At 47.4% G+C, this 25,750-nt stretch overlaps 1 protein-coding gene across 31 annotated transcripts in view; it reads right to left on the bottom strand.

The window, feature by feature from the left end:
* The window catches only part of MAP4 (microtubule associated protein 4), a 1,839,191-nt gene that overhangs the window by 757,225 nt on the left and 1,056,216 nt on the right, over positions 1 to 25,750 (bottom strand). For all 31 annotated transcript variants that reach the window (XM_078662502.1, XM_078662520.1, XM_078662498.1 and 28 more), the window contains one exon: positions 7,265 to 7,417. In XM_078662502.1, coding sequence (XP_078518628.1) covers positions 7,265 to 7,417 — 153 coding nt within the window. The remainder of the gene's footprint in view (positions 1 to 7,264; positions 7,418 to 25,750) is intronic.

Below are 25,750 nucleotides of genomic sequence, written 5' to 3'. Positions count from 1 at the left end.
GAATAGATAGCAAAGCCATACCCATAAAGGAGGCGGGACTGCGACTAACCCCCCATTAAGGTCCAGAAAGAATCTAGTGGTCAATAACATGACCAAAGGAGTGTCGTCTACCAAAGGACGAAACACAGTGGGGACGAAATGACAGAGCAGCCAACCACCAGACCCCTGTGCCCTGAAGAGACCAGGAATCAAAGGAAGGCTAGGGCACCACAGCCCATCCAGAATAACACGAACCTCCCCATGTAGAGGGAATGGGAGAAGGAAAGACACCAAGCCAGAACACTTGTACCAGAGTGAAAAATGCCGAACCTTGAAAGAAGACAAAAGAGGCATGAAGAATCCACAGGATCCAAGGTGTCGACAAGAAGCCAGCGCTAGTCCAGCTAAATCACTCAAACAGCATAAAACACTGTTAAACCTGCTTCCGTAAAGATACGTAGGCAGCAGGACATCAACCCCTGCCCAGCACAGGCCGACATGGAAGAAAAACACACCTAGTAGGAAACTGACATGAAAAGAAAGTGCAGCACCTCGCAGGGAGTAGAACTGAAGCTTATGGCGTGAAAGAACCACAGGATGCGGCAGTCGACAACCAATCCAAAGGACCAGCTAAGTGGTATGGTGGAGAGAAAGCGTAGCGCTCCCGTATATACCACAGAGGAAGAGTACTGTGGAGACCCTTACCAGACAGACATGTGGAGAGCATTAAAAGGATACCCATACCCAAACCGAAGGATGCTCACACGCGGCCAGAAGTAACACCAGGAAGCAAGACCGCAAGAACAGCCGAGATGCGCCCAACAGTCAGAAGCACGGGCCGCACTAGCCATGAGGAATAACATGGCACATAACCATCTCAAGAAGATGCTGAAACCCGTCCGAACCCAGGCACTCTGTTTCGCTGAGAAGAACCTGCAGCTTATACAGAAGGTGGAGCTAGGCCAGGCTCTAAGCAACATCTGAAATCCATCCGGAAGAGAGCAATTCTCTCGCAGGACAATTTAGAAGAAAAGACGAGCCCAGCAAGGGAGTCCTTCGGACCAACTCACGGGTCCAAGACGCCAGGAAGAGCGGAGTATAAGAAGAACTGGCTCCACAAGTCTGCCACATTTAAGAATGCCAGTGGAACGTAGAAATCCCTGCTCGAAAGCAGCGGGATGTGGCGAAAACTGCTGGGGAACAAGCCAAGGGCCAGAACAACCCACTACAGAGGTCCACGGCAACTCCCCACTCGGGACAACAACCCAGGAGGGGCTGGCACCAAAACAAAATAGGCCTAGACCCAGAGTCTAAGCATTACAGACAATAGGGCGATGCAACCCTGCCGAATGCAGTAAAGGAAGGCATACAAGTCCCAGAGGAATACCTACAGTGAAAACTCCACAGGAGTGTACGAAGGCAAAGGGAGATACCTGCCACCAGCCAATACCCCACATAGTGCAAGGGTCAACCCCTGGCAAGAAGGGTGGGTCCTCTTGGCAAAACAGTCAGAGGACTTCAAAACAAAAACAAATACAACCCAGCCGTACGGCTATACAGACAATATAGAGGCACTAACCTGCCCCTGATAAAAAACACTTGTCGTAAAGAAGACCGCAACCAAGAAGAAAAGTCAGTCAGTCAGTGGCGTGGCATAATTACGGTAGCCCTGACAGAATCCTGGAAATCGCAGAGTCAGCGTGGGACTCAAAAAGGTCTATTCCATCAAATGGCATGTCGTGGAGGCTCTCCCGAATATTATCAGGGAATCGACTGTCACGAATCCAGGCATGACGGCGCAAAGGCACCGACCGTGCAAGAGCACGGCTCACAGTGTCTGTGGTATCCAGGGATGAGCGTATTGTAAAATGAGCCATTTCTTTACCAAAGACAAGACTGAGTATCTCCAGGTAAACTCCTCTGGAAGAGAAGGAAAAAAGTTAGCCACGGTGTCCCAGAGTGCGGAGGACGCACGTGCAAACACGCATGTAGTGTTTAAAGCGTGGATGGCCGCGCTAGAAGAAGCAAAAAGCTGCCTCCCACATGCATCCAGCCACCGGGATTTCCGGTGGCTGGATGGTAGGAAACAAAGGCAAAGTGGAGGAGTCGTGCAACCCAAAAGCCGCCTTAATTACTAGGCCCTCAACAGTAGGATGGAGGGACAGACAAAGTGGATCCCCCGGGGCAGGACGGTGCCTACCGGCAATAGCTCCATCAACCGGGGCTCCGGAAGAGGGCCGTGCCCATGTGCCACGCAGGACTTCCAATAAAGGGTTCCACTGTAATGGGCTTGAGATGAAGCAGATCCGTTAAGGGATCAGAAATGAGGGGTACCACAGGAGGCTGAAAGCCAAGGATAGCAGCTGCACTGATGATAGTCCGGGCGAAGGTGGCCCCCAACTCAGAAATCACCCTAGGAGGGGACAAGAGGCCAGGAGACGGTTGGAGGCTAAGTCTCCCAGTCGCCATAAGAGCGGGGCTGGGGATCGGTCTGAAGGCCATGCCACACTAGGAACCTGCACCAGTGACTCCAGACCAGTGGAAGCAACTGCATCCTAAAAGGTTGTAGCGGACACCGGTATCGCCCAACCCTGCTGAGGGGACAGACACGAGGACTCCGGAGCAACCCCAGGCATGGGCACCGGTGTTGATGAAAGGATGGCCACCGGCGGCGATGGATGCGTCGACAGTGGTGTCCGTGGATGCCGTGTCGGAGTTGACAGGACGTTGACGGCCTCTACGAGGGATGCAACCTAGACGCTGACCGGCGTCGGAGGAAGTGAGCTGGGCTTGGGTTTGGGAGATGAGCCTGGCTTTGGGTCCGACGTGGAGCCTAGCTCCAAGCTTGGCGTCATCGCCACCGCCCCCGCCGTCCACGCAGGCAGCCGCACATGGCTATGTGCTGACTGACGGGGAGAGCCCTGCGTCGAACCTGGCGTCGCCGATGCTGCTTCCGCCATCCGCACAGGATGCCGCACAGGGCTCTGCGCTGACTGGCGTAGTGTGCTAGAGCGACCAGGACGGTCTGGACCACGGCCCAACGTCGTCGCCTCGGCTCCGGAGTCGGAGCAGGTGCACACAGCCCTGGCCGGGGAAGAATCTGCCGACGAGGGCCCAGCCTGAGTACCCACTGCCTCTGTGGGGCCCGAAGGCGTGCCAGGGAGAGAGGGAGACTCAAAGTAGGCCTGAAGAGCCTGGGAGTAGGACTCCATTTGGGGACGCGTCGCTCCAACTCCTGTGAAAGAAGGGTAAGGAGGAGGTGACCTCGGGGCGCCCGTAGCTGAGACCAAGTACGAGAGGAGAGGGCACCAGAGGCACGCCTAGGAGAGGTGAACCTCAGTGGACGCTTGTGGCGCCGCGTGGCCCTCAGCTTCATACGGCGTTCCCGAATCAATCAATCAATCAGGAGTTTGTTAAAGCGCGACTACTCACCCGTAAGGGTCTCAAGGCGCTAGGGGTGGGGGGGGAGTTGGGGGGGTGCAGGTTCCCTTCCATCAAGGAGGGGGTCTGTCGAAGAGCCAGGTTTTGAGGTTTCTTGCGAAGATGGGGAGCGATGTTGTCTGTCTGAGGTGGAGCGGAAGGGGCAGGGGCATCTCACTTAATGGTGGTGCTGCGAGGGTGGGAGAGCAATTTCACTGACAATGAGTCAGTGGTCTTCGGCTTCGGCTTCATCTGTTGACAATCGCCGCATTGTTTGGAATCGTGGTGCACACCAAGGCACCACATGCAAATAAGGTGCGGATCAGTGCCAGACATCTGACGCGCACAGGCCTCACAGGCTTTGAACCCGGAGAGCATTGCACACTGTTCCTGTACGACGCCAACGGTGTCAAGAAGGCCCAAAAGTAGGCCAGGAAATGCTGGTTTCCTGGATCCGTGTTGTGACGCGGAAAAGAAGAAAACTGATGTCGGCACGGCAGGGCATATATGGCTCCGCTGACGTCATGTCCATGGACGACGTTAGGGCGGAGCCGTGCAGCACCGCCCCCCCCTGGCGCGCAGAGGTGCTGCTGCGCAAAATTTTCCGGACCAGTTGGACGCCTGGGGGATATTCTAAGTTAAGGAATCTGCGACTAGACGTCTCTATCAGATTTCTGATGTCAACAGTGAAACAATCAGTCTACGAATGTAAACTAGTTTTGCAGGAAACGACAGGGGGTTGTTAAAAGTGCCACATGCAGCGATCAGTGTCAAGCTAGTAGCAATGTTGTTGAAATACTTGCATAGCTACTGTAATTTACTTCTTAAATTTTTCAGGCAGCACTTGCCCTTGTTTGTGTGTCGTCATGATCTGGATTCATTATTTGAAAACAAAAGTAAAGGTGCAGCTCCTGAAAACAAGTTGCACTATTCGATGACATGATACATAATGTTTGCTTTTTTGCATGGGTCCCCTTCAGCTTGCGATTTCCCTCACAGGCACACAAACATAGGTTTCAAAGTGAGCTTGTTTGTCAAATAGTTTGTGGCTTATCCATAGTACCTTGCGCGCAATGGCGAGGTTGTTATTCTGGTTGGAAATGGTAACTAGAAAAGGCCTTTTTCGAACAGTAACATATATTCACAGTGTAGAGTTACAGTAAATGCCAATGCTGTTTATTTTCTAAGATGTAGAGAACAGTTGTGTGAGCCTATAATTGAATTGAATTGTTCATCTACAGATAGTGTGGAGTAATGGCTTTTAAGTTCGTTTTTTTTTTTCCTGTTCTGGAGTTGTTCAACTCAGACATAGTTGCCAAGTGAGCAGTTGTATAAAATCAGTTTCGAACTATATTGTTTTAAATTTGCATTTTGTTTGTTAAGTTCAACAGCAAATTGCGTCAAAGGACTCATGGGAAATCATCCAAGCACTGGTCATTTAGCATACTGATAGAGGAAAACATCAGGGCTTCAATATTATATTTGCTGAGATACTCAACTCCAATCAGGGTTCTAATAGTTAAAATAGTGGTTTGATTAGTGTGACTAACTCAAGCCACTATTTCCTGGGTAAATTGTGTGATCTATGATAGTTATTTTGAGAGAAGATACAATCAAGGGACATGAAAGGTTAACATCCCTAGCACCATTCTTAAGTAATGGCTCCTTAACAGGTACAGACAAGGTCTCAAAACAGTCCTGTATGTTTAAGGACATAACTCAAAAACAACCATATATAGGGTTCTGATTTTGTGCTGTGGATTAAAGATATGCATCCTTTACAAACTAACAATCTCGGACTAGCTAGTCAGAAATATTAACTTTTTTTTGTAAACAGATTTTATTGGTTTTCAGAGGCAAACAAGGCATTCACTACGACCTGTGTGGCGCCAAGGTACACTTTGTCATAATGATAAATACAATCTGTCATTGTTAATCAAGAAAGAAACAGACAATCAAACTATTCCACTCCCTCCTCCCCATAGGTCAGTACACCACATCTCTTGCAATAACCAGGGTTGAATATGAGAAAAGGGAAAGATGATGAGCCACACCAACAGACCTCGGGCTAGGGGGGCACTTCGCCCCATGGGTGACAACGGCTTGTGACAAGTGGTGTAAAGGTATTCAATATGGAGCGAGCCCCCAGCCTCGATGCCTATAGGTCACTGCGATGACTCTACTGGAGAGACCACTGGCGAGTCCAGCTCTGAGTTGGTCAAGCCATCCACTAATATACCCCAGGCTTGTGCTCCGCCCATGTTCTCTATGCCCCTCCGTCAGGAGTACCCCACCCTCGCAGCCCACCCACTTTACTAACTCTCTTCCATATCGTCAGTCGGGGGCCTCCTGTTGCCCTCCAATTCCGAGCAATTTCATGGCTAGCGATGATATATGCTAGATCCTAAAACCTCCTAGTTATCTTTGTTTCTGCAGGGTGGTGGAACCAACTTAGTAGACAGTGCCCCGGGGTTAGCAGGATATCCTTCTCAATCCACTCTTCAACCGTTTGTATGACTCCCTCCGAAAAAACGGTGTAGTGCGGGACACACCTAAACCATGTGTGCTCTAGTCACATCGGGGGCATGCTCCGTAGGGTACACAGAAATATCTGCCTATGCGCTCAGGTGTCAAGTATGCCCTGTGTAATATGCAATAATTGAGGAGTTTGAAACATTCATTTCTACAGACTTTTGGTGTTTGTTCTAAGATCTTATCCAAATCTTTAGGTTCAATATGGGTGCCAAGGTACTCCTCCTACCTATTCCTCAGTACGTCTAGAGGCAGTTGTTGGTCTGTTCGCAGTGTCCTATATAGACATGAAACTGTCCGTATGACACCTGCTGAAAGCGCCATATACTGACAGCTTTGGGACTTTGCAGGTTCATTGGATCCCAGTGCTTCTTAATCGCTGACCTGAATGCCCTATGAAGCGCCACTGCAGTAGGTCAAATTCTGCTCTGAAGTCATCAAATGGGAGCAGCGCCGAGTACCTATACAGGCACCCACCTTCGTCAACCCCCGCCTCAGCCCAATGGTCTAGGTCCCGTCAATTGCTCCTGTGCGGTAGTACATGCAGGAAGCCCATAGGCAGTTCCATCGTGTATGGCAGTGAAACTCAAAGTACGGCCCGGGGACCGCTTGCGGCCCTCTTGACCTTTACAAGCTGCTGTTCAGTTTCTGAGCCCTAATATTTAGGATTTGTTTTCTTGTTTTTTTAAAACGGACAAGCTTTTATTAACCTGCAAATAAATGCTTGCCCGTTTAACGTTTTTAGACCTCCTTACACAATATCCGATTCACCCAGACCCCCTACTGGCATCAGTGCAGCCCTTGGTTAAACTACAGACCGTACTTTGTGGCCCCTGTACCAATCTTTGTGAGTACCCATGGTGTATGGGGTCCCAATGCGTAGTCTTTGTTAACCTTTATTCCAACACTTTGTCAGAGTGCGAAACTCATGAAAGTCACTTGCGTTGGATCGCCGCACTCGGAGAACCCCAATCAAAAATATTTACATCATGAGGGAAATAGCACATTCCTAAACTTCAGGGGAATAGCAGGTTTCTGAGTTTTTTTTTTGCAAAGCAATGAGTACAGAAATGTATTGAAACTGCTCCAAAACAAAAATCAAAATGGAAAGCACAGCATAATGTGAAACATTAACAGTGAGCAGCTGTACAATCAGCTTTTACAATTCTTTCTTTTCTCAGAAAAGAATCCTCAAAGCGTCCTAATAAGATGCATAGATCCACTGTGTTCGATCAATGGGAATAGCAATAACTGTTACAGCAGTATGCCGTGGCATCAGATACTGTAGAAATCTTCAGCAGCTGACAGTCAGTGCTGTAACATTTATGCTTACCTGCAGGAGCTACATGAGGATCCAAGTGCGGTCCCAGGTAAGGACTGTCCTCTTGCAACCCCACTGACGAAGGGCTGCTGAATGCTTTGGGGGATGATGCTTCTGACAGGACTTCTCGTTGGTCATGTGTCAGTGCTGGCGCCAAAGACTTTGCTGTTCGGCAAAAAATTATTTTAATTTTAGTGGCAAACAAAAATCATGTTTGCATAGGACTTAACATTTCTGTGTATTTTTATTAAATACGTTATGGCATAACAGACTCCGAGGAAATACAGAGAGGACATATAACACATTATACAACAAATGGTGTGCAGGATCGGCTCAAGAGTAAGAACAATTATACTTCTCATATGATACTTTTGAACTGTAATTTTGAGCGAGAATACAGCAAAGAGACTAGTGGGTGGATGAGGAGCATCTGGATTATATATTTTAAAGGTGAATCATATGCCGCACAGGTATAAAGTTTGTAAAAGGAGAGTTTAGAGTTCGTTTGAGTGAACAATATGCAAGAGGTAGATTACTTCAGATAGAAAGAACAAGCATTGGCAATGCCAATAGGTCTCGCATGTACAAGAGTCAGAGCTAATGGCGTTGTAAATGACGGTGCCTTTTACCCCGTGTTTTGGAGGGAGAGTATGTATATGGTGTGGAGTGGGATTATGTTCGTTGGATTGGAATTGTTGTGGAATGGAGTGGAGTGGATTTGTGCAGTGGAATTATGTGGCATGGTCGATAGATGGGTGAGAGCAGCACAGAATAAATAGACAGGAAGACAGAGGGATAAGTAGTTTTTGCACGAAGTGCAGAATGAACTCCAGACTAGCAGAAAGAGTGTGCGAGAAAGACAGAGTGAGTTAGTATGAAAAGAGCAATAGAATAGAAAGAATGATACTCAAAAGGGCGACAAAAAGATAAACAAGAGAGAAAGAATAGGAAATTGTGTGTGCGTGTATATGTTCTTGAGAGAGAAGGACAGAAGAAGCTAGAGTGAGAATGAGTGAAAATGTGAGAGGGGGAACAGATAGCGCATGTTAGAATGACTGACAACAGGAGAAATTTTAAGAAATAGAGGATGAGTACCTGGGTGAATGAAAGTTAGAGAAAGATAGAAGGCAGAAGAATAGAGGCGAAGAGAAAAAACGAGCAGCAGAGAGGAAAAGAAAAGCTGAGAGGGAAAATAGTGAGAGGAAGAGTGAAAGAGAAATAGAGGAAGAAGGGTGACAGAGCGTGCGAAACAGAGAAATGAATATATAGGAACGGTGAAATTGAAGGAAAATACATGGAAACCAGGGTGAAAAAACAAAGAGTGAAGGGTAAAAAGTGAAGACTGAAACAAAATGTGAGAGGATGGTTGTCAAAGAAAAAAGAACTCGAGAACTGTAAGGTAATGTTAGAAATAAAACAGTAGAAAGACAATAGAACAAAGATGGAAGATATGAAAGAGATAACCTTAAGGGGGTCACAGACATTAGCAAAATAAAAAATCTATGACAGAGTGAGAAGACTGAGGTCAAGAAAGAGGGTGTGAGAAGTTGGCCTGATATATGATGCTCACTAGTTCTAGTGATCACCTTGTATCAGTCCAAACAACCCTTATGGTGATTGGTTGCAAGTCAACCTTATAGACCAGCTATCCTAATGGTAGCATGGACAAAGCAGTCTTAGGCTAAACTCTTTTGGCATGTGAAGCCAGCTGTTTTACCACAATATAACCCCTTGAATACCAGATGAAAGGACACCACACAGGTTGTTATGAAAATAAACAGTATATTTATAAATACCAACACCTCTGAACTCTTTGAGGTCAGAGGGCTAAGCACATGACAATCTCTTACGAAAAACACTACAAGTTGCACGAAATTACAATGGTGCCCTAGGGGCACGACAAACCATATACTAAGTAAGTGGAATGTGAGAGTCGATAAAAGGAATGGAGCTGTCCAGAGGCTGTAGGATCGATGGGACCACGCTATACTAACTTCAGGTAAGTAATAGGAGGCCCACGGATTGCGTGTGCAGAGTGTGAACTCACACACGAGATGCGTAACAACGTCTATGGACAGTACAGTTTAAGAAAAAGGTAAGTACGGACAATCCAGACTAGTTAGGACAACAACGACTGTGGAATTGGACACTAGGACAGTTCGACTACCCTTGAGCACCGAAATGCTCTCGTTACCTCACCCACGGGCTGCGGGTGCATAGGTGCCAAAGTGTGTCGGGTTCTCGCGTTGAAGTCAATGGAGCCTGAAAGAAAAGATGCTGCAGGCGACCAGGAGAAAGATGTCCGGTGCAATCCAAGGGTGGATTGTTGAAGAAGGAGACCTGAAAGCAGAGGGGACAATGTTCACGGTCACTAGCCAGTGACTGGAGTGGAACCAGGAAGGAACCAGATGTCGTCGTCGCGATCAGGTGAAGAGTGGACGCTTGACTCTGCAGCCACGTGGACCAGGAGGCGTCTTCGACGACCAGGATGGAGGCACGAGCTGTCCCACGCAGGCTCTCGCTGTCGGCGATGTCGGATCCAGGATTGGACTCAACAGGCCTTGGCAAAGGCAACCCACGCGGTGAAGGGAAAAGACGTCTGGTGCGGACTAGGAGAGTCCAGGGTGCCCCTCTTTTGAAAGGGAGCAAGGGCCAGTCTGGAGCAACCAGACCAGCAGCAAAGATTCAAAGGTTCGTCGTCTAGGAGGCCACTAGCCAGCCGGCAAGTGACCAGACAACGCGTCGAGCAGCAAACAAGCAGAAGGGCCCCACGCAGATCTCGTGGAGGCTGGAGGGCTGATCTTCGGTGCAGGAGCTGCTCGGGGCTGGGGCTTCTCAATCCCCAAAGCACTTGGTCGAGTTTACCTCGGGAGTCGTGCTGGAAGCGAAGTGCAGGTTCGTTCAAGATGGCCGGTCCCACGTGTCTCGTCGCACCCACGGGTCTCAGCTTTGCTGCAGATGTGAGTTGAGGTCGGAGAGGTCTGGGAATCCGGGTCTCGTCGGGCTCTGAAGTCTGGATCCTCGAGGGAAGACGACAAAGTGAAGCCGCTGGACGCTTGATGGTGCCTGCAGTTGCAGGGTGGACACTCCTTGCCCACAAGGGAGATTCTTCAGTCTTCTGTGGAGCAGAACGTCGAAGGCCAGAGTTTCTTCTTGTTGAATAGTTCAGGATAATCTAATTTGGAATGGGACCAGCTCCTACCTTTATTCTCCTAAAGGGGGCTGCACTACTGACTAGGTCCCTCTCCTGGGTGGGACCAGGAAGGGGGGTGGTTACACCCCCTATCCTTTGTCCGGTTTCACACCAGAGCTGGGGCAGGGATGCCCCAGCAACTGGTTTGAACCGGTGTATGCACAGGGCACCGTGTGTGCCCCAGGCATGTCTCATTCCTTTCAGGCCTCCCTACCTCAATACACAAAATCCTGTCTGGGGTGGTGCTAGCACCTCCCAAGGCAGGAAACCCTTTGTCCAAGCCATCCTCGCTGGAAGGACTCCCAGCAGCAGGAGGTCAGACTTGTGTCTGTGGTGTCAGCATCCATTTTGTGATGCTGAGGCTCGAGTTAACTTTAACCGGGGTTCACAGTTACATACATGTCGTGTCCCTCTAGAAGGGTGGAATGCTACCCCCGTCGCCAGAATTGGCAAGGGGGTAGTATTCCAATTCGTATGACACCTTACTCGACATGTTTTGATAATGTTATACCAGAGTTGGCATTTAACCGCGAGGTTGATAATGCACTTAAGAGTATATGGTATAGCGTTATCATGGAACAGCTATAAGGACTTGGTTCCGCAAGCTGCAAACGGGCTCAGCTCATGCCAGAGCACCATCTCACATAATTCCAAGCACTCTGCCTTCAGGATTGATAAGGCCTTCCATAGGAGTGACTGATAGGAATCTATGTGTCCATTTTAGGGTTAGATATAGGTATACTATATCTACAGCAAAGGGTGTTTACACCACCTTGCCCCAGCTGTCGTGCAGCCAGTTGTGTCAGTTTTAGATGGCCAGCCAGGGGTGGCATAAGAAATGCGTTACTTACCTGTAACAGCAGTTATCCAGTATTGGTATCTTTCATAGATTCACATGCCTGAATCATTCCCCGTCGTCGGGGTGGGAGTCCCCGGTAAATAATTATAGTAATGTCACATGGACATATACTTAGTACTAGGCCAGAGGCCTCACATTAGTAGCCTATCTAGGTCCTTATGTAAAAAGGACCAAACTTTGGCCAGTAGCCAATCAGCTCTTATCACCCTCCTGACCTTCCTGGAAGGAGCCCTTGTCCCTCAGATTTTCGTAAGCACCGTGCCAAGTAGTACCTACTGAGAAGACTTAGGTGAGCCCTTCCAGGGGAGGCGGGTGGGTTGCATGTGAATCTATGAAAGATACCAATACTGGATAACTGCTGTTACAGGTAAGTAACGCATTTCTTATCCAGTATTATGGGTATCTTTCATAGATTCACATGCCTGAATCAGAATAGCAAGCAATAATGAGCACATTTCTCACATACATCTTGAAAGACATAATAAACTTATCATAAGTTGTTACACAGTTTACATGATACTCACAACCTGATAAGAAATGTGCGGAAAATTACCTGGAAGGCGGGATGATAGGAAGAAGGCTCACCTCTAATGAAATAGATGACGTAGGACCGCCTGTCCTACTGCTGCATCCTTCATAAGTTCAGAATCCAAGCAGTAGTGCTTGGTGAACGTATGCGGCGTCTTCCATGTCGCCGCTCTGCAGATGTCGACAATGGGTACCCCAGCAAAGAGCGCCATGGAGGTGGCTACCGCTCTAGTGGAGTGAGCTCGAACTTTTGAAGGCAGAGGATGGCCCGCCTGTTGGTGACAGAATGCGATGGCCGCTGAAATCCATCTGGAAATGCTCTGTTTTGTCAATGCTAGGCCTTTCCTGGGCCTGCTAAATGCAACAAACAATTGGTTGGACTTCCGAAATTGCTCAGTCCTGTGTATGCAGAATTTGAGACATCGCTTGAGGTCCAATGAGTGCAGAGATCTTTCAGCCGCAGATGATGGATTTGGGAAGAAAGATCTCAGGACAATAGGTTCATTGAGATGGAAAGAGGACGGAACCTTTGGTATAAATTTTGGATTAGTCCTTAAAATGACCCTGTCATTCTTAAACTGGATAAAAGGGTCTTGCACAGAAAAAGCTTGCAGTTCACTCACTCTCCTTGCTGACGTGAGCGCCAGTAGTAGAGCCGTTTTCCATGACAAATATTTAAGATCTGTTTTGTGAATTGGCTCGAACGGGTGTTTCATTAGTTGAGCTAGTACCACGTTTAGTTGCCATGTAGGTGGTGACGCTCGTACTGGAGGGAAAGTTCTGAATAATCCCTTCAGAAACTGCTTGACCAGTCTGTTGGTCCATAGTGAAGCGCCACACGAAGAACGTCTAAACCTGGAGATGGCCGCCAGATGGACTTTTATTGAAGCGTGTGCCAGCCCTGAATTGGCTAGGTGGAGCAAATAGGGCAGAATTTGTGCTGGAGTAGAAGTGAACGGATGCAATTTCTGAGCCCTACACCACAAACAGAACCTTTTCCACTTAAGGGAATGTGTCTTATTAGTACTTTCAGCCCGGGCCCGGGCTAGAACGACTCTGCATTCCTGTGGAAGATCTAGATTGTGGAACTCTCTGAACTCAGGAGCCAAGCCGATAAATTGAGAGATGTTGGATCCGGATGTTGGACTTGTCCCTGGTTCATTGTAAGGAGATGTGGGCATGTCCTGAATAGAATTGGAGGTTCCAGCGATAGAAGGTGTAGTTCTGTATACCAGTGCTGGCGTGGCCACGCTGGGGCTATCAGGATCATGGTACAACTCTCTGCTTTCAATTTCTGGAGAACCCTTGGGATTAGGGGAAACGGTGGAAAGGCGTAAGCAAAGGTCTTGCACCATGTCATCGAAAAGGCATTCCCTAGGGATCTTTTCTGGGGAAGCCAGCTTGCGTAACGTTGGCATTTCGCATTCATTTCCGTCGCAAAGAGATCCAGGTGAGGCTTGCCCCAACGGGAGAACACTGAGTCGAGCGTCTTCTGGTCGAGCTCCCACTCGTGGCAAATTGAGCGCTGTCTGCTCAGCGAGTCTGCCAGGATGTTGTCTACTCCTGGGACATACTCTGCCCGCAGAGAAATGTTGTGCTGGAGTAGCCACTTCCAAATTTGCTGAGATTCGCGAGACAACGTCTTGGATCGAGTACCTCCCTGTTTGTTTAGGTAGTGCATTGTGGTTGTGTTGTCCGTCCTCACAAGCACTGGGAAGCTCCTGATTCGGGGTAGAAATGCCCGAAGAGCTAAGCGAACTGCTCGTAACTCTAGCAAATTGATGTGGAGTCGTTTTTCTGCCACTGACCACTGACCTTGTACTTGCAATTCCTGAAGGAACGCTCCCCATCCTTCCAGTGATGCGTCCGTGGTTATGACATAAGGGGAGACTGGGAGTAGAAAAGGAAGGCCTTTGTTCAAGTTGTCGCCCAGAAGCCACCATCTCAGAGCCTTTTTCATGACCTGAGTGATCTTGATCCAGTCGTCGAAGGATCCTGTACTTTGGATCCACTGATTTGTTAAAGCTTCCTGTAGAGGTCGCATATGGAGGCGACAATGCGGAATGAGAAATATGTTGGAAGACATCATTCCTAGCAATGACTTGAAAAGTCGAACCTTGACTCTCTTTTTGGTCTGAATTTGGACGGCCAGGTTTCGCAGCTTGACCTGACGTTCCCTGGAAGGGAAGGCTTTCTCCTGTTGTGTATCCAATGTCGCTCCTAGGAAATTGAGACGTTGTGATGGACGTAGATTTGACTTTTCCTGGTTGAGCGTTAGGCCTAAGTTCTCGAAGAGACGAAGGCAGGCGGTAGAGGACTTGGCCACGTCTGTCAGAGTAGGAGCCTTGACAAGCCAGTCGTCCAGATAGGGAAAGACTTGATGGTGATGCTGGCGAAGGTATGCTGCTACCGGAGACAGACACTTTGTAAAGATGCGTGGAGCTGACTTTAGGCCAAATGGTAAAACTCTGAACTGGTAGTGCCTGCCTGCCACTGCAAACCTCAGGAATTGTCGATGACTCTTGTGAATGAGGATATGAAAATAGGCATCCTGGAGGTCCAAGGATACCATATAGTCTTTCGAATTGAGTAGGTGTAATACCTCCTGAAGGGTAACCATACGAAAAGACTGCTTCTTGAGGTACTTGTTTAGGTTTCTCAAATCCAGTATCGGTCTCCACTGCTTCTTCTCCTTTTTTCTGATCAGGAAAAAACGGGAGTAGAATCCTCTCCCCTTTTGGTCTCGAGGCACTCTTTCCACTGCTTTTTTCTGAAGCATTAGCGAGAGTTCTTGTTGAAGTATGTTTAGATTTTTGTGTTGCGTTGGACATGGTGGATGTGGAGGAGGATGCTCCACAAACTCCAGAGTGTGTCCGAAGCGGACTAACTGCAACACCCAACGATCTGTAGTAATTTGCTTCCAATTGTGAAGGAAGTTGGTAATTTTTCCTCCAACTACGAACTGTGGAGAAGAGGTGGAGGCCAGCTGGAGAAAGCAGTCATTGACGTCTGTTATTGTCTTTCTTTCCTCCTCTTCCTCGAAAGGACTTGTTATATGAGGATTGTCCTTGTTGTTGTTGCCTTTGCTGATATTGAGGTTTGTACTGCTGGGAAGAATTATAAGAGGACTTGTAACCTTGATAGTTGCCACGAGACTGTTGTCCTCGACCTCTGGAGCCTCGAAAGGAATTCTGCTTGAATTGTAGAGTGCCTAGGGCTTTCGCCGTTTCGGTATCCTTCTTAATGCCTTGCAGCATGTCATCAATATGTTCACCGAAAAGGCGCTCCCCATCAAAAGGCATGTCGAGGACTTTGGCTTGCACTTCAGGCCGGAATGCTGTGGCTTTAAGCCAGCCCTGGCGCCTTAAAACTGCTGCTCCCGCCAATTGACGGAACCCTGTGGAAGCAATATCCAGGGCCACCTCTATCATCTCTGAAGCAGAGCGTTCACCCTCCAGCAAAATCTTTTTAACCTCGTCTTTCTGGTCTTCTGGAATCGCCCCCAGATATGGGGCTATATCTGCCCATATCTGTCGATTATAGCGACCTAGTAAAGCCAGAGAATTTGCAGCCCTGATTGATAGGGCGGACATGGAGGAAAATCTCTTGCCAATGGCATAAAGCTTTCTTCCTTCTTTATCAGGAGGAGCGGTCATGGTCGCTGACGGATTGCTGGACTTCCGCTGAGCGGCCTGAGATATAACTGAATCAGGTTTAGTTTGACCAGTCAAACATGCGGGTGCAGTGTCTGGGGCTTTGTATTTCTTTTCAAGTCTAGCCGGCACTGGAATGAGAGAGAGAGGAGTTTTCATTATTTTTTGTCCTTGCTCCCATATTTAATCGATTACTGGAATGGAGCGAGCTGATCTCTTGAAGGGTTCTTTGAAATCATGAAGAAAACAGTCCTTCGTTTCCGATGCTATTTGGATGTTGAATCTTGCAGCCGCTCTTCCTACGATATTATGGAATCCCCCTAAGTCCTCAGGGGTTGAATCGTCCTGTACTTGGTCTAGGGATAATGGATCTGGGTTAGCATTATAATCAGAATCCATATCATCGTCATCATGTATTTCTCCTTCTTCATCCTGGGCCTCATCAATTCCCACTTCTTCCTCATATTCTTCCTCATCCGTAGAATTTTGAGGAGGAAATGTCTCTTGTTCCTGATGCACATCCCGCGGGAGAGGCCGCTGTCGATATTTAGGAGTTGGTGTTTCCTGTGGTACCTGTACTCCAGAGGCAGGAGCAGATGATGGAAATCTTTGTTTATAATCTGAAATTAGAAATTGTAGGTCAGAAACAATTGAAGCTGGAAGGCACACCATAGGCTGAACAGTGGTATGCTCTTGAACTGATTCTTGAATTGTAATTTCCTCAAAATCTTCACAGTCCGAACTCTCATGAATTTTGATGTTGAGATGAGAGGGACTGGATGCTATGGGGAACATGGACTGATCTTCTGGATCTTCCGTGTCTAAAAACTGCGTTGGCAACAACTGTTGGACCTTGCTGTGTGAGGTCATCTCTGGTGTGACCAAACATGACGACATTTTGAAGTGCGTATATGTATACTTCAATGAGGGAGAGCCCTTGGAGTGTAAATCCTTTGACGCGGTATCCGTTGATGGTGTAGCGTCTACTATTTTTGATGTTTCAGGTGTTTTCATTGTCATTGATGTTTTCGTCGACGACGACGTCCTCGTAGACGGCGGCGTCAACACTGTAGCCTTCGACGACGACGATGCCACCGGCGACGTCGACGGTCTCGTCGTCGACGGTCTCGTCGTCGACAGGCCCGTCGACGGTGGCGTCGACGACCTCGTCGACGACGGTGTCCTCGCCGACGAGGAACTGGTCGACGGCTGTATCTTCGTCGACGGTTGTGTCTTCGTCGACGATGGGATCTTCGTCGACGATGGGATCTTCGTCGACGAGGAAGTCCTAGTCGACGATGGGATTTTCGTCGACGCTAGAAGCTTTGCCTTCGTCGATGATGAAGCAGATGTCGACGGGAGCGCTGTCAAAGGCGACGACGACGATTTTGTGACAGGAATGACAGAAGATATTGACCTACCCATCGTCGACAACGTGGTAGAAGTCGATGTCATGGAGAAAGTAGACGCCGTGGATGTCGAAATGGAGACTGTCGACAAAGTCACAGGCAGGCTAGATGACATTATAGCAGGCTTTTTGAATTCTGTCATCTGAAGAGAAGGCTTGACCTTAGGATGACTCTCAACAGACTTTGGCTTCTTGTGAGGAGGTGCCACAGATTGATCTGGAGATGACTGCCCAGGCCTTTTTGAAGCGGATTGGAAGCTCCTGAAGGAACACTCGCTCTCACCTGAGGAGACTACCTGCTCTTTGTTCTTTAGTCTCTGGAGCCACAGAAGCAGTCGCCCTTCCCTGTCCTTCAACGTCTTGACCGGGAGAGTGCAACAAATCTTACATTCCTTGGCAGAATGCTGAGGATAGAGGCAATACAGGCAATCTTCATGTTTGTCCTCTATATGTAACCTCATTTTACTACAAGAGGCACAGGGTCTAAAAAGCCCTTTTTTAGGAGTAGTAGCCATATTTACTACCAAAACTTGAAGAATAAAAGGATAAAAGGATAAAATCCAAAGATATAGGAAAAAACCTGAGCAGAGCTCAGTGGAGACTCCCTTCAGCACGACGTGCGGTAGAAAATCTGAGGGACAAGGGCTCCTTCCAGGAAGGTCAGGAGGGTGATAAGAGCTGATTGGCTACTGGCCAAAGTTTGGTCCTTTTTACATAAGGACCTAGATAGGCTACTAATGTGAGGCCTCTGGCCTAGTACTAAGTATATGTCCATGTGACATTACTATAATTATTTACCGGGGACTCCCACCCCGACGACGGGGAATGATTCAGGCATGTGAATCTATGAAAGATACCCATAATACTGGATAATACATGCTTCAGCCCCTGGTAGGCCCTGGGTACACCTATGCCCTGTGTACAGGGACTGATAAGGTGGCCCAGTACCAATTGGTAAATGCACCTAAAGTACATGCTTGTCAATTTAGAGAGAGAACAGCTAGGCTGTGGGTCTGATTAGCAGGCCCACAGCCAGGGAAAGTCGTAAACCAGTGAAGCAAAAAGCAAAAATCTGGGGTGACCATAGGATTGCAGACCCCACTCTCCTACAGAAGAGGCTCGTAGTTCAGGTGCTCTAATTGACCCGGAGGTTCTGTCAGCTTGGGCGCAGCACGCCATATGTTTTATGGGGAACGCTAACTGCGCGCTTTCGACAGAAAGGCGGAGATCCCTCTCGATAAAGGTGGACCCCAATTTGGGAGACTTGGCCTGTTCGGAGGCAGGGGCGTCAGCGCAGGGAGGTTTGTTCGGAGAGCCCTTTATCAAGGAACTTGGGAAATTAGTCGCAACATTCACGTCCCTGGATAAAAGGCAGGCGAACATCAAAAGAGTCTTTAACCCTCGGGTTTTCCGCGGGGCCGGTCGGGGCAGGAGCCGCCTGCCCGGCCAAGGCCAAATTCCAACAGCCCCAGGGGAAGGGGCAAGGCTCCGGACGTGGCCAGTATCAGACAGACCAGCGGTTTAATAATTTCTACCCAACCAGTGGTCAGCGGTTCCGCGGTCGAGGAAGCTACAGAGGCCGTGAGGGAAATACCGACGGTGAGTGTCTTGCCTGCGGCGCAGCTGCGAGTGGGTAGCAGGCTGGTGCGCTGTTTCCCCGCTTGGGAAGCTCTTACCGGCGATGCTTGAGTGCTTCAGACAGTAAGGTGTTTCCAGATAGAGATTTTCGGGTACCCGCGGCAGAGCGTTCTGTGCGGCAGATGCCGCCATGGTGGACGAAGAGGTAGCAGGTTTGCTCAGGAAGGGAGCAGTGTCAGACAGTGGTCCATCCTACGGGATTCGTCAGCAATATCTTTTTGGTGGACAAGCCGGATGGGGTCGAAGACCAGTCATCAACCTGCAGAATTTCAACGAGTGGCTGGTGTACAGGCATTTCAAAATGGAAGGCATGCACCTGCTCAGGGATGTTCACCAGCCTCTCTATTGGATGGTGCGGTTGGACTTGAAGGACGCGTACCTAGTGGTACCGATCTTCCCTCCGCACAGGAGATTCCTGCAGTTTATCTGGCAGGGACAAGCTTACGAGTTTTGCTGTCTGCCGTTCGGCCTCTCCTCAGCTCCGTGGTGTTTCACCAAGGTTCACAAACCGGCAGTGGAATACCTGAGAGCCCGGGGGTCCGCTTGATCGTCTATTTGGACGATATTCTCATCATGGCCCAGTGTCCCGTACAACTTCGAACCCAAATGCAAATGACGGTGGACTTGCTCCAATGGTTAGGGTTCATGATCAACGAACAGAAATCTCTTCTGTCTCCGACTCAGCAGGCTTCGTTTCTGGGGTTCGTGATAGACTCCGCTGCAGCCACGCTCAGTTTGCCCTCCAGGAAGGTGGCGAAGATCCGCCACGAGATCCGTCAAACCCTGGCCAAGCAGGGGACTTCCTTGCGACAGATTGCCCGACTGGTAGGCTTGTTTTCGGCCTCCATTCAAGCATTCTTTCAGGGCCCGTTGCATTACAGGGCCCTGAGGCGCTTAAAAGCGCAACACTCGCGGAAGGGTCTGACATATTCCCAGGTAGTTCCGTTGACAGACGAAGTTCGGGAGGAGTTAGAGTGGTGGCTGTCCCACATGGAATCCTGGAACGGAAGAGCGATCTTCGGTTCTGCCCCCGATTTGGTGATAGAGTCGGACGCAATCCGGTTCGGCTGGGGGGCATGGTGTGGAGAATTTTCCATAGGCGGAAGTTGGTCTCCTCAAGAGCAACAACTTCATATCAATTGTCTCGAGCTCCTTGCTGGCTCCTTTGTGGTTCGATGTTGGACCAAGGACAGGGTCCAAGCTTCCGTAATTCTAAAATGGACAATGTGTCGGCAGTCAGGTATATCAATCACCTGGGCGGCACGTGGTCCAAAACCTTGGCGACTTTAGCGAAACAATTTTAGGAGTTTTGCCTGTCCCATCAAGTATCTGTCATGGCAGAATATCTTCCGGGGTCAGAGAACTCGGTAGCAGATTGGCACTCCTGATATCTCCGAGACGCCAGCATCTGGAAACTGGATCCGGAGATTTTCCAGTTCTTGCAGGACCGTTGGGGTCCTCTCTCGATCGACCGGTTTGCTTGTCGGCTGGACCATCAACTTCCCTGGTTCTTCAGTTGGAGACCGGATCCTTTGGCGGAGGCGTCAGACGCATTCACCCAGGAGTGGAGTTGGGAGAGAGGTTATGCGTTCCCGCCCCTTTTCCTTGATAACTCTGGTGGCGGCCCAGAGGGCGCCTTTGGTCTTGATAACGCCATTTTGAGGTCGCAAGTCAGGTTTCCAGTTCTACTGGAACTTTCTTGGGATTCTCCAATCCGACTCTTCCCAACTCCCCGTCTCCTGTTGAGTCAGGAGGGGACTCCTCACCGGCTCACTCCAACTGATGGCGTGGCGGATTACAGGCAACGTTGGCGATTGCCGGGCCTTTCGAGCCACGCTGAGCTCCTTTTGTCCAGAGCCTGGGCGGACAGCACGTCCAAACGTTACAGATCAGCCTGGACGCGATGGCTATGTTGGTGTATGCGACGGGAGATGGATCCCGTGGTCGCAGATTTGACTCATGTTCTGAATTATTTAGCAGAGCAAGCTCAGAAAGGTTTGGCCTACAGGTCGGTGAATACGATCAGTTTGGCTATTTCAGCCGGGCATGCCCCGGTAGAAGGTGCCCCTTTAGGGGAGCATCCCTTTGTTTGCAATCTCTTTCGAGGCAGTAGTTTATCACTTCCACCAGAGCCCTGTTTTTCAGTCCTTTGGAATGTGAATCAGGTCCTGAATCTGCTGTTGTCATGGCAACCAAACTGTTTCCTCTCCAGGAAGGAGTTATCGGCCAAGTTGGTGATGTTGCTTTGTTTGGTGTCATGTAGGAGAGTTTCAGACGTGCGTGCTCTTGATATTACAGCAAGGGTTTTTTCCCCTGAAGGGGTTACTTTCACGGTGAGTAGGTGCACTAAGTCTAATACGCGCACAATTTCCTATCCTGTCTCTGGGGAAACACCTAAGCTCTGTGTGGTACAATGCTTAAAAGCCTATGAAGAAGCCACGGAAGAAGTTCGACCCCCGGGCGAACGACAACTCCTTATAGCCCTTAAAAAGCCTTTTAGAGCAGTGACCTCCCCCACTATAGCCTGGTGGGTGCGCTGGATCATGCATGAAGCGGGCATTAACACAAGAGCTTTCGGTGCGCATTCTGCTAGAGGAGCGATGGCATCAAAGGTTTTCAGCCTAGGAGTGCGTTTGGAAGACCTGATGAGGGCAGCGGATTGGTCGTCGGACTCCACCTTTAAGAGGTTTTATTTTAAGCCATTGCTGAATGTGGCTCAGGTGGTTGTCGACAAGCTTTGAAGGAGCATAATCCTCACCTCTGGTCCTGACATAGAACATAAATGTGCCTAGCCTACGAGAAGGTAAGTTTCAATTCTATTAAGGACGTGGAGGCGAGGGTTATCCCTCCCAGCAAGCGCGTGGGTTGCTGCTCCACCCCGTATGGATGCAAGTAATACTTTTTGCGAATTTTGGGAGTCAAGAAAATGCTTGTGCAATGCTTTGATGCAATGATGGTCTTGTTGGCACGATGATGTTATTTACAGGTCTTGAGTCTGTTTTGTTTATGAGTTTATTTCTGTTCGGAGGACAGTGAGTGATCAAGGTGTTTTTCTTTCTTTCAGGAAACGAGAGTGCAAAGCGATCTGGTTATACAAGGGAGAGAACCTCCAGCGAAGAAAGAGGAAGTGCATGAAGGAACAGCAGGATTTATGAGCTGAGAGTCATTGCCAGAGTGGAAGGACTATGAAAGGACTGTTGTTTTTTTTCCCATGGTTTTGGGAAATGTAGTTGTTACAAGATTGGTGTTAAGCTGCTGGAAAAATAAAGCGAAGAAAGAATTAGCATAATCCTCGCCTCTGCGTCCTTAATAGAATTGAAACTTACCTTCTTGTAGGCTACGCAAATTTCTATTCTTGGGTACAGTGCTCCATTCTAGATGCCACATCTTGAGTTGTGTCAAAGGGACCCATTCTGGAGCAATGAAATAGTCATGATTTCTACTCAAGGGTCTGTTCTGCTCTCAAGTCCATTACTGGTTTATGTCAAGTTGAGGGGGCACCTCTGGAGTACTGCGTCCTGTCCTGGGGAATAGATTTAATCTTTTCTTCCAGGGTCTGGAGGCATCATCTAGAGTAATGTGCCCAGTACTGGAGACCACACTTACTAAGCTATGTTAATATTTATGTCCCTTGTTACATTATGCTTTATTGAAATCCAATTCGTAAAAAGGCATCCTAGCAACAAGACTAACAATCCAGAGATGTGTTGTTCAGCCATGTGTAATCATTTTCTCAACTGCGAGGCAGTGTACGTCACTGAGGTGATGAGAAACCAGAAAACCTCAGGGTTGGTTTAACATTACTGAGACTGGCATAATTTAGATTATCTGAATGTTTTTTATTGAGTATTTTGCAATTACAATATATGTTACTATAGTCTAGGTGAGATCCGATAACTGTCTGAATTAGTGTACATTTTTGGTCTTCTGGAAGAAGATCTCTAATAAAAGAGAGATGGACCCAAAACCAAAGGGATGGCGTACCAACAATAGACTATGTCAAAAATAGAATTCCCTTTGGGCATATAAAGTGTACGGACATCAACTTCTCAACGACACAAATGGACAACAGATATTGTGAGCATGAAAAACAAATTCAAACATAGAAACTAAGAAAATAAGAGCAATGCATAAGCTTCAAAATTATGAAATAACGGTAAGTTCAAATAAGCACAGTTTATTTATACATAAAATTAATAAAAACAAATAAAATCACAGTAGAATTGGGAACACAGAGAATATATCAAGGGAATGAATCAAAAACCATCAATTCATCTAATCAAATTCATACCCCTAAAACAGGGAAATACACAAAAATCCTAAATCAAATATCAATAGTATTATTCCCTCAAGTTCAACGCGTTTCGACGGACAGTTAGCATATCGCCGTCTTCATCAGGAAATATAGACTGTATTCCCAAGAAATCTGAAATTACATAAAATATGTCTTATTGATCTCCCTATGACATAGTTTAAAACTATTCTGTACATTCAACAAACCGAAATGTCAATTTATATGCAGCCCAGCTATTGCTCAAAATATCATAGCAGCCTACCCACAGTTTTTTTAATACAAAAAGAATAACACACAGGTCAGTTTTCTACAGACAATAATACAAAAAGAATTTTTCTTAAACATATACATCCTAGTGATGACAACACATTATTACATTTATAGCCATCACATCAATAGATCATTAAACCCCGTTTGGGTGATTTCATGTCTGATTATCTTTCTAGGTGAAATAAAATCTAGATATAGCATTTCTTTATTTGTTCAACATGGTTCATCCTAGATAATAACTAGTGGTATAAATACCACAATTATACATTAAACCTCCCAGACAGGGGCATATCACCTTCTCAGCCAGTAGTAACAGAATATAACTCTTGAGTATATCCGGACACCAACCTTTTGTTTCGAGCCCGTAACCCGAATGAAGAAGTTAGTTGCTCCTATCTCGAACAAATAGCCCTCTATTTGTTGGGCGACTGAAAAGCTGCTCAGCAACTACAGAGAGAGAGGGGAGGCAACAGTATGGATGATTGTACCCATAGAACCCTCTATCCCTAAATCTACCGAAGCAGACAGGTCCCTAGCTTTAAATGGGAACATTAGGAACATCGAATATGTCCTGAACTCTTAAGGCCACTATTCTATGATTAATGTATACAAGAGAACTTACATCAGGGATAGAAGATTTAGAAACCACTCCCAGATGAGACGAGTAGTTATTCGGTAGATAGTCTATCTGTAAAGTTAAGTGAAACACCATTGTTAATTCAATATGGGGTGTTTAAAAGTCCCTTTGACGGTTATACTCTGTGATAAATACTTACACAGAAAGTATTTGAAATCCAAAGTACTCGCGGTACAAGCCTAGAATCACAGCTTGGTTGTGATTATCCATATGTCTCTGACGTAGTAGTAAAAAACACACTGAAAAACGAAAGTTGTATCGGTTTAAACAGTGTTTTTTAAGGGATTTGAGCGTTTAACACAAACTGCTTCTCCGTGGGCAAAAAGTACTTACATATATCTCCCTTTGCAGTGCGTATATGTAGCCACTGCACACAAACGTTATCCGGGCCTTGGTTGGGTTATAATTATTCCTCAAATGGCCTCTGTGGGGAGAGAAATAGGACCACACTTACTTTAACGTGTGCGCGGTGAAGGGCTAGTATCCCTGTTCCCAAACGGACATTCACATACCGTAATTTCTGAAGCTGCTAACGTCCCGCGAGTCAATCCGCTCGTCTCCGACTGGAAGCTTGTTGTGAAATAACTATTCGGTTTAAATACATGTTAGCGCGCCATTTCCAGTTACGGGTGTGGCGTGCGCTTGGCAACTATCCCCGGAAACACTTCCTAAGAATAGAAGAAGGACAACCAGTAGTCCAAAAACCTCAACTGCACTACAATCTGTATAGACCTAAAAACAGGTCCGCGCGGGGACGTACATCCGACTCTATATCGAAAAATTCAACCGTATCTGCCTGGGGAATATTGGTGTAAAGAGACTCAATGTCCATAGTGACAAGACACTGAGTCTCTTCACAGAACGGTAACCCTTCAACAAGGGAGATAATATATGCTGAATCCCTCACATACGACTTAAGGTTACAGACCAAAGGCCTCAAGAAATGATCTACATATTTACTTAGTAAATATGTAGATCATTTCTTGAGGCCTTTGGTCTGTAACCTTAAGTCTTATGTCACTATGGACATTGAGTCTCTTTACACCAATATTCCCCAGGCAGATACGGTTGAGGTCATACATGACCTCTTATCCAACCAAGATCTTGATGGAGTGAATATAGACTTCATTGTTGATTGTGTACGACTCATCCTGACGAATAATGTTTTCCTTTTTAAAAATGAATACTTTAGACAATTGAAAGGGACCAGCATGGGGGCCACCTGTGCCCCAAGTCTGGCCTGCCTTTATATGGGTAGTTTTGAGTCCAAACATATTGAGAATGAGATGGCGCCTTTCTTTGAGAATGTAGCGGGCTGGTACCGCTACATAGATGATATTTTTTTTCATTTGGGAAGGTACCACTGAGATGTTGGAGGAGTTTCTGTGTTGGATCAACTTGGGTGATCCTAACCTTAAATTTACCTATACATACAGTACCACAAGTGTGGACTTCCTCGACATTTCTATTAAGAGCTCTGAAGGTGTGTTATCAGTGGAACTCTACACCAAACCAATGGCGAAAAACACTCTTCTCCATTTCTCGAGTTTCCACCCTAAATCTCAAAGAGAGAACATACCTTTTAGTCAATTCCTCCGCTTGCGGAGGAATTGCTCTGACATTAATGATTATCAGAAACATGCAGAAGTTCTCAAGAAGAAATTCAGAGAGAGGGGGTACCCTAAAAAATTGCTGTCGCACTCAATGAAGAGAGCTAGGTTCTATGACCGTGAGGCCCTCATACAGAAAACTAACAAAGAAAAAAACCCAGTAAAAAAGGTAGTGTTTGTTAGCAAATTTTCTAATATAAGTAACCAAATTAAGAACGTGGTGAATAAACACTGGCACATCTTGAATCATGAAGAGGAGAATGCCTTAGAGAAACCGCTCTTTGCGTTTAAAAAGAATAAGAATTTGCGAGATCTGCTAGTGCACACCTACAAAGAGGAATCTGTTGATACTCAGAGAACACTAGACAATACTAAAGTGGTGGGTACCACGAAATGTGGAATGTGCAA

This window comes from Lissotriton helveticus, chromosome 10, assembly GCF_964261635.1.
Source record: "Lissotriton helveticus chromosome 10, aLisHel1.1, whole genome shotgun sequence".
NCBI classification, from domain to species: domain Eukaryota; kingdom Metazoa; phylum Chordata; class Amphibia; order Caudata; family Salamandridae; genus Lissotriton; species Lissotriton helveticus.
The sequence above is the reverse complement of the archived record's forward strand: the minus strand, read 5'-3'. Positions and strand labels throughout refer to the sequence as shown.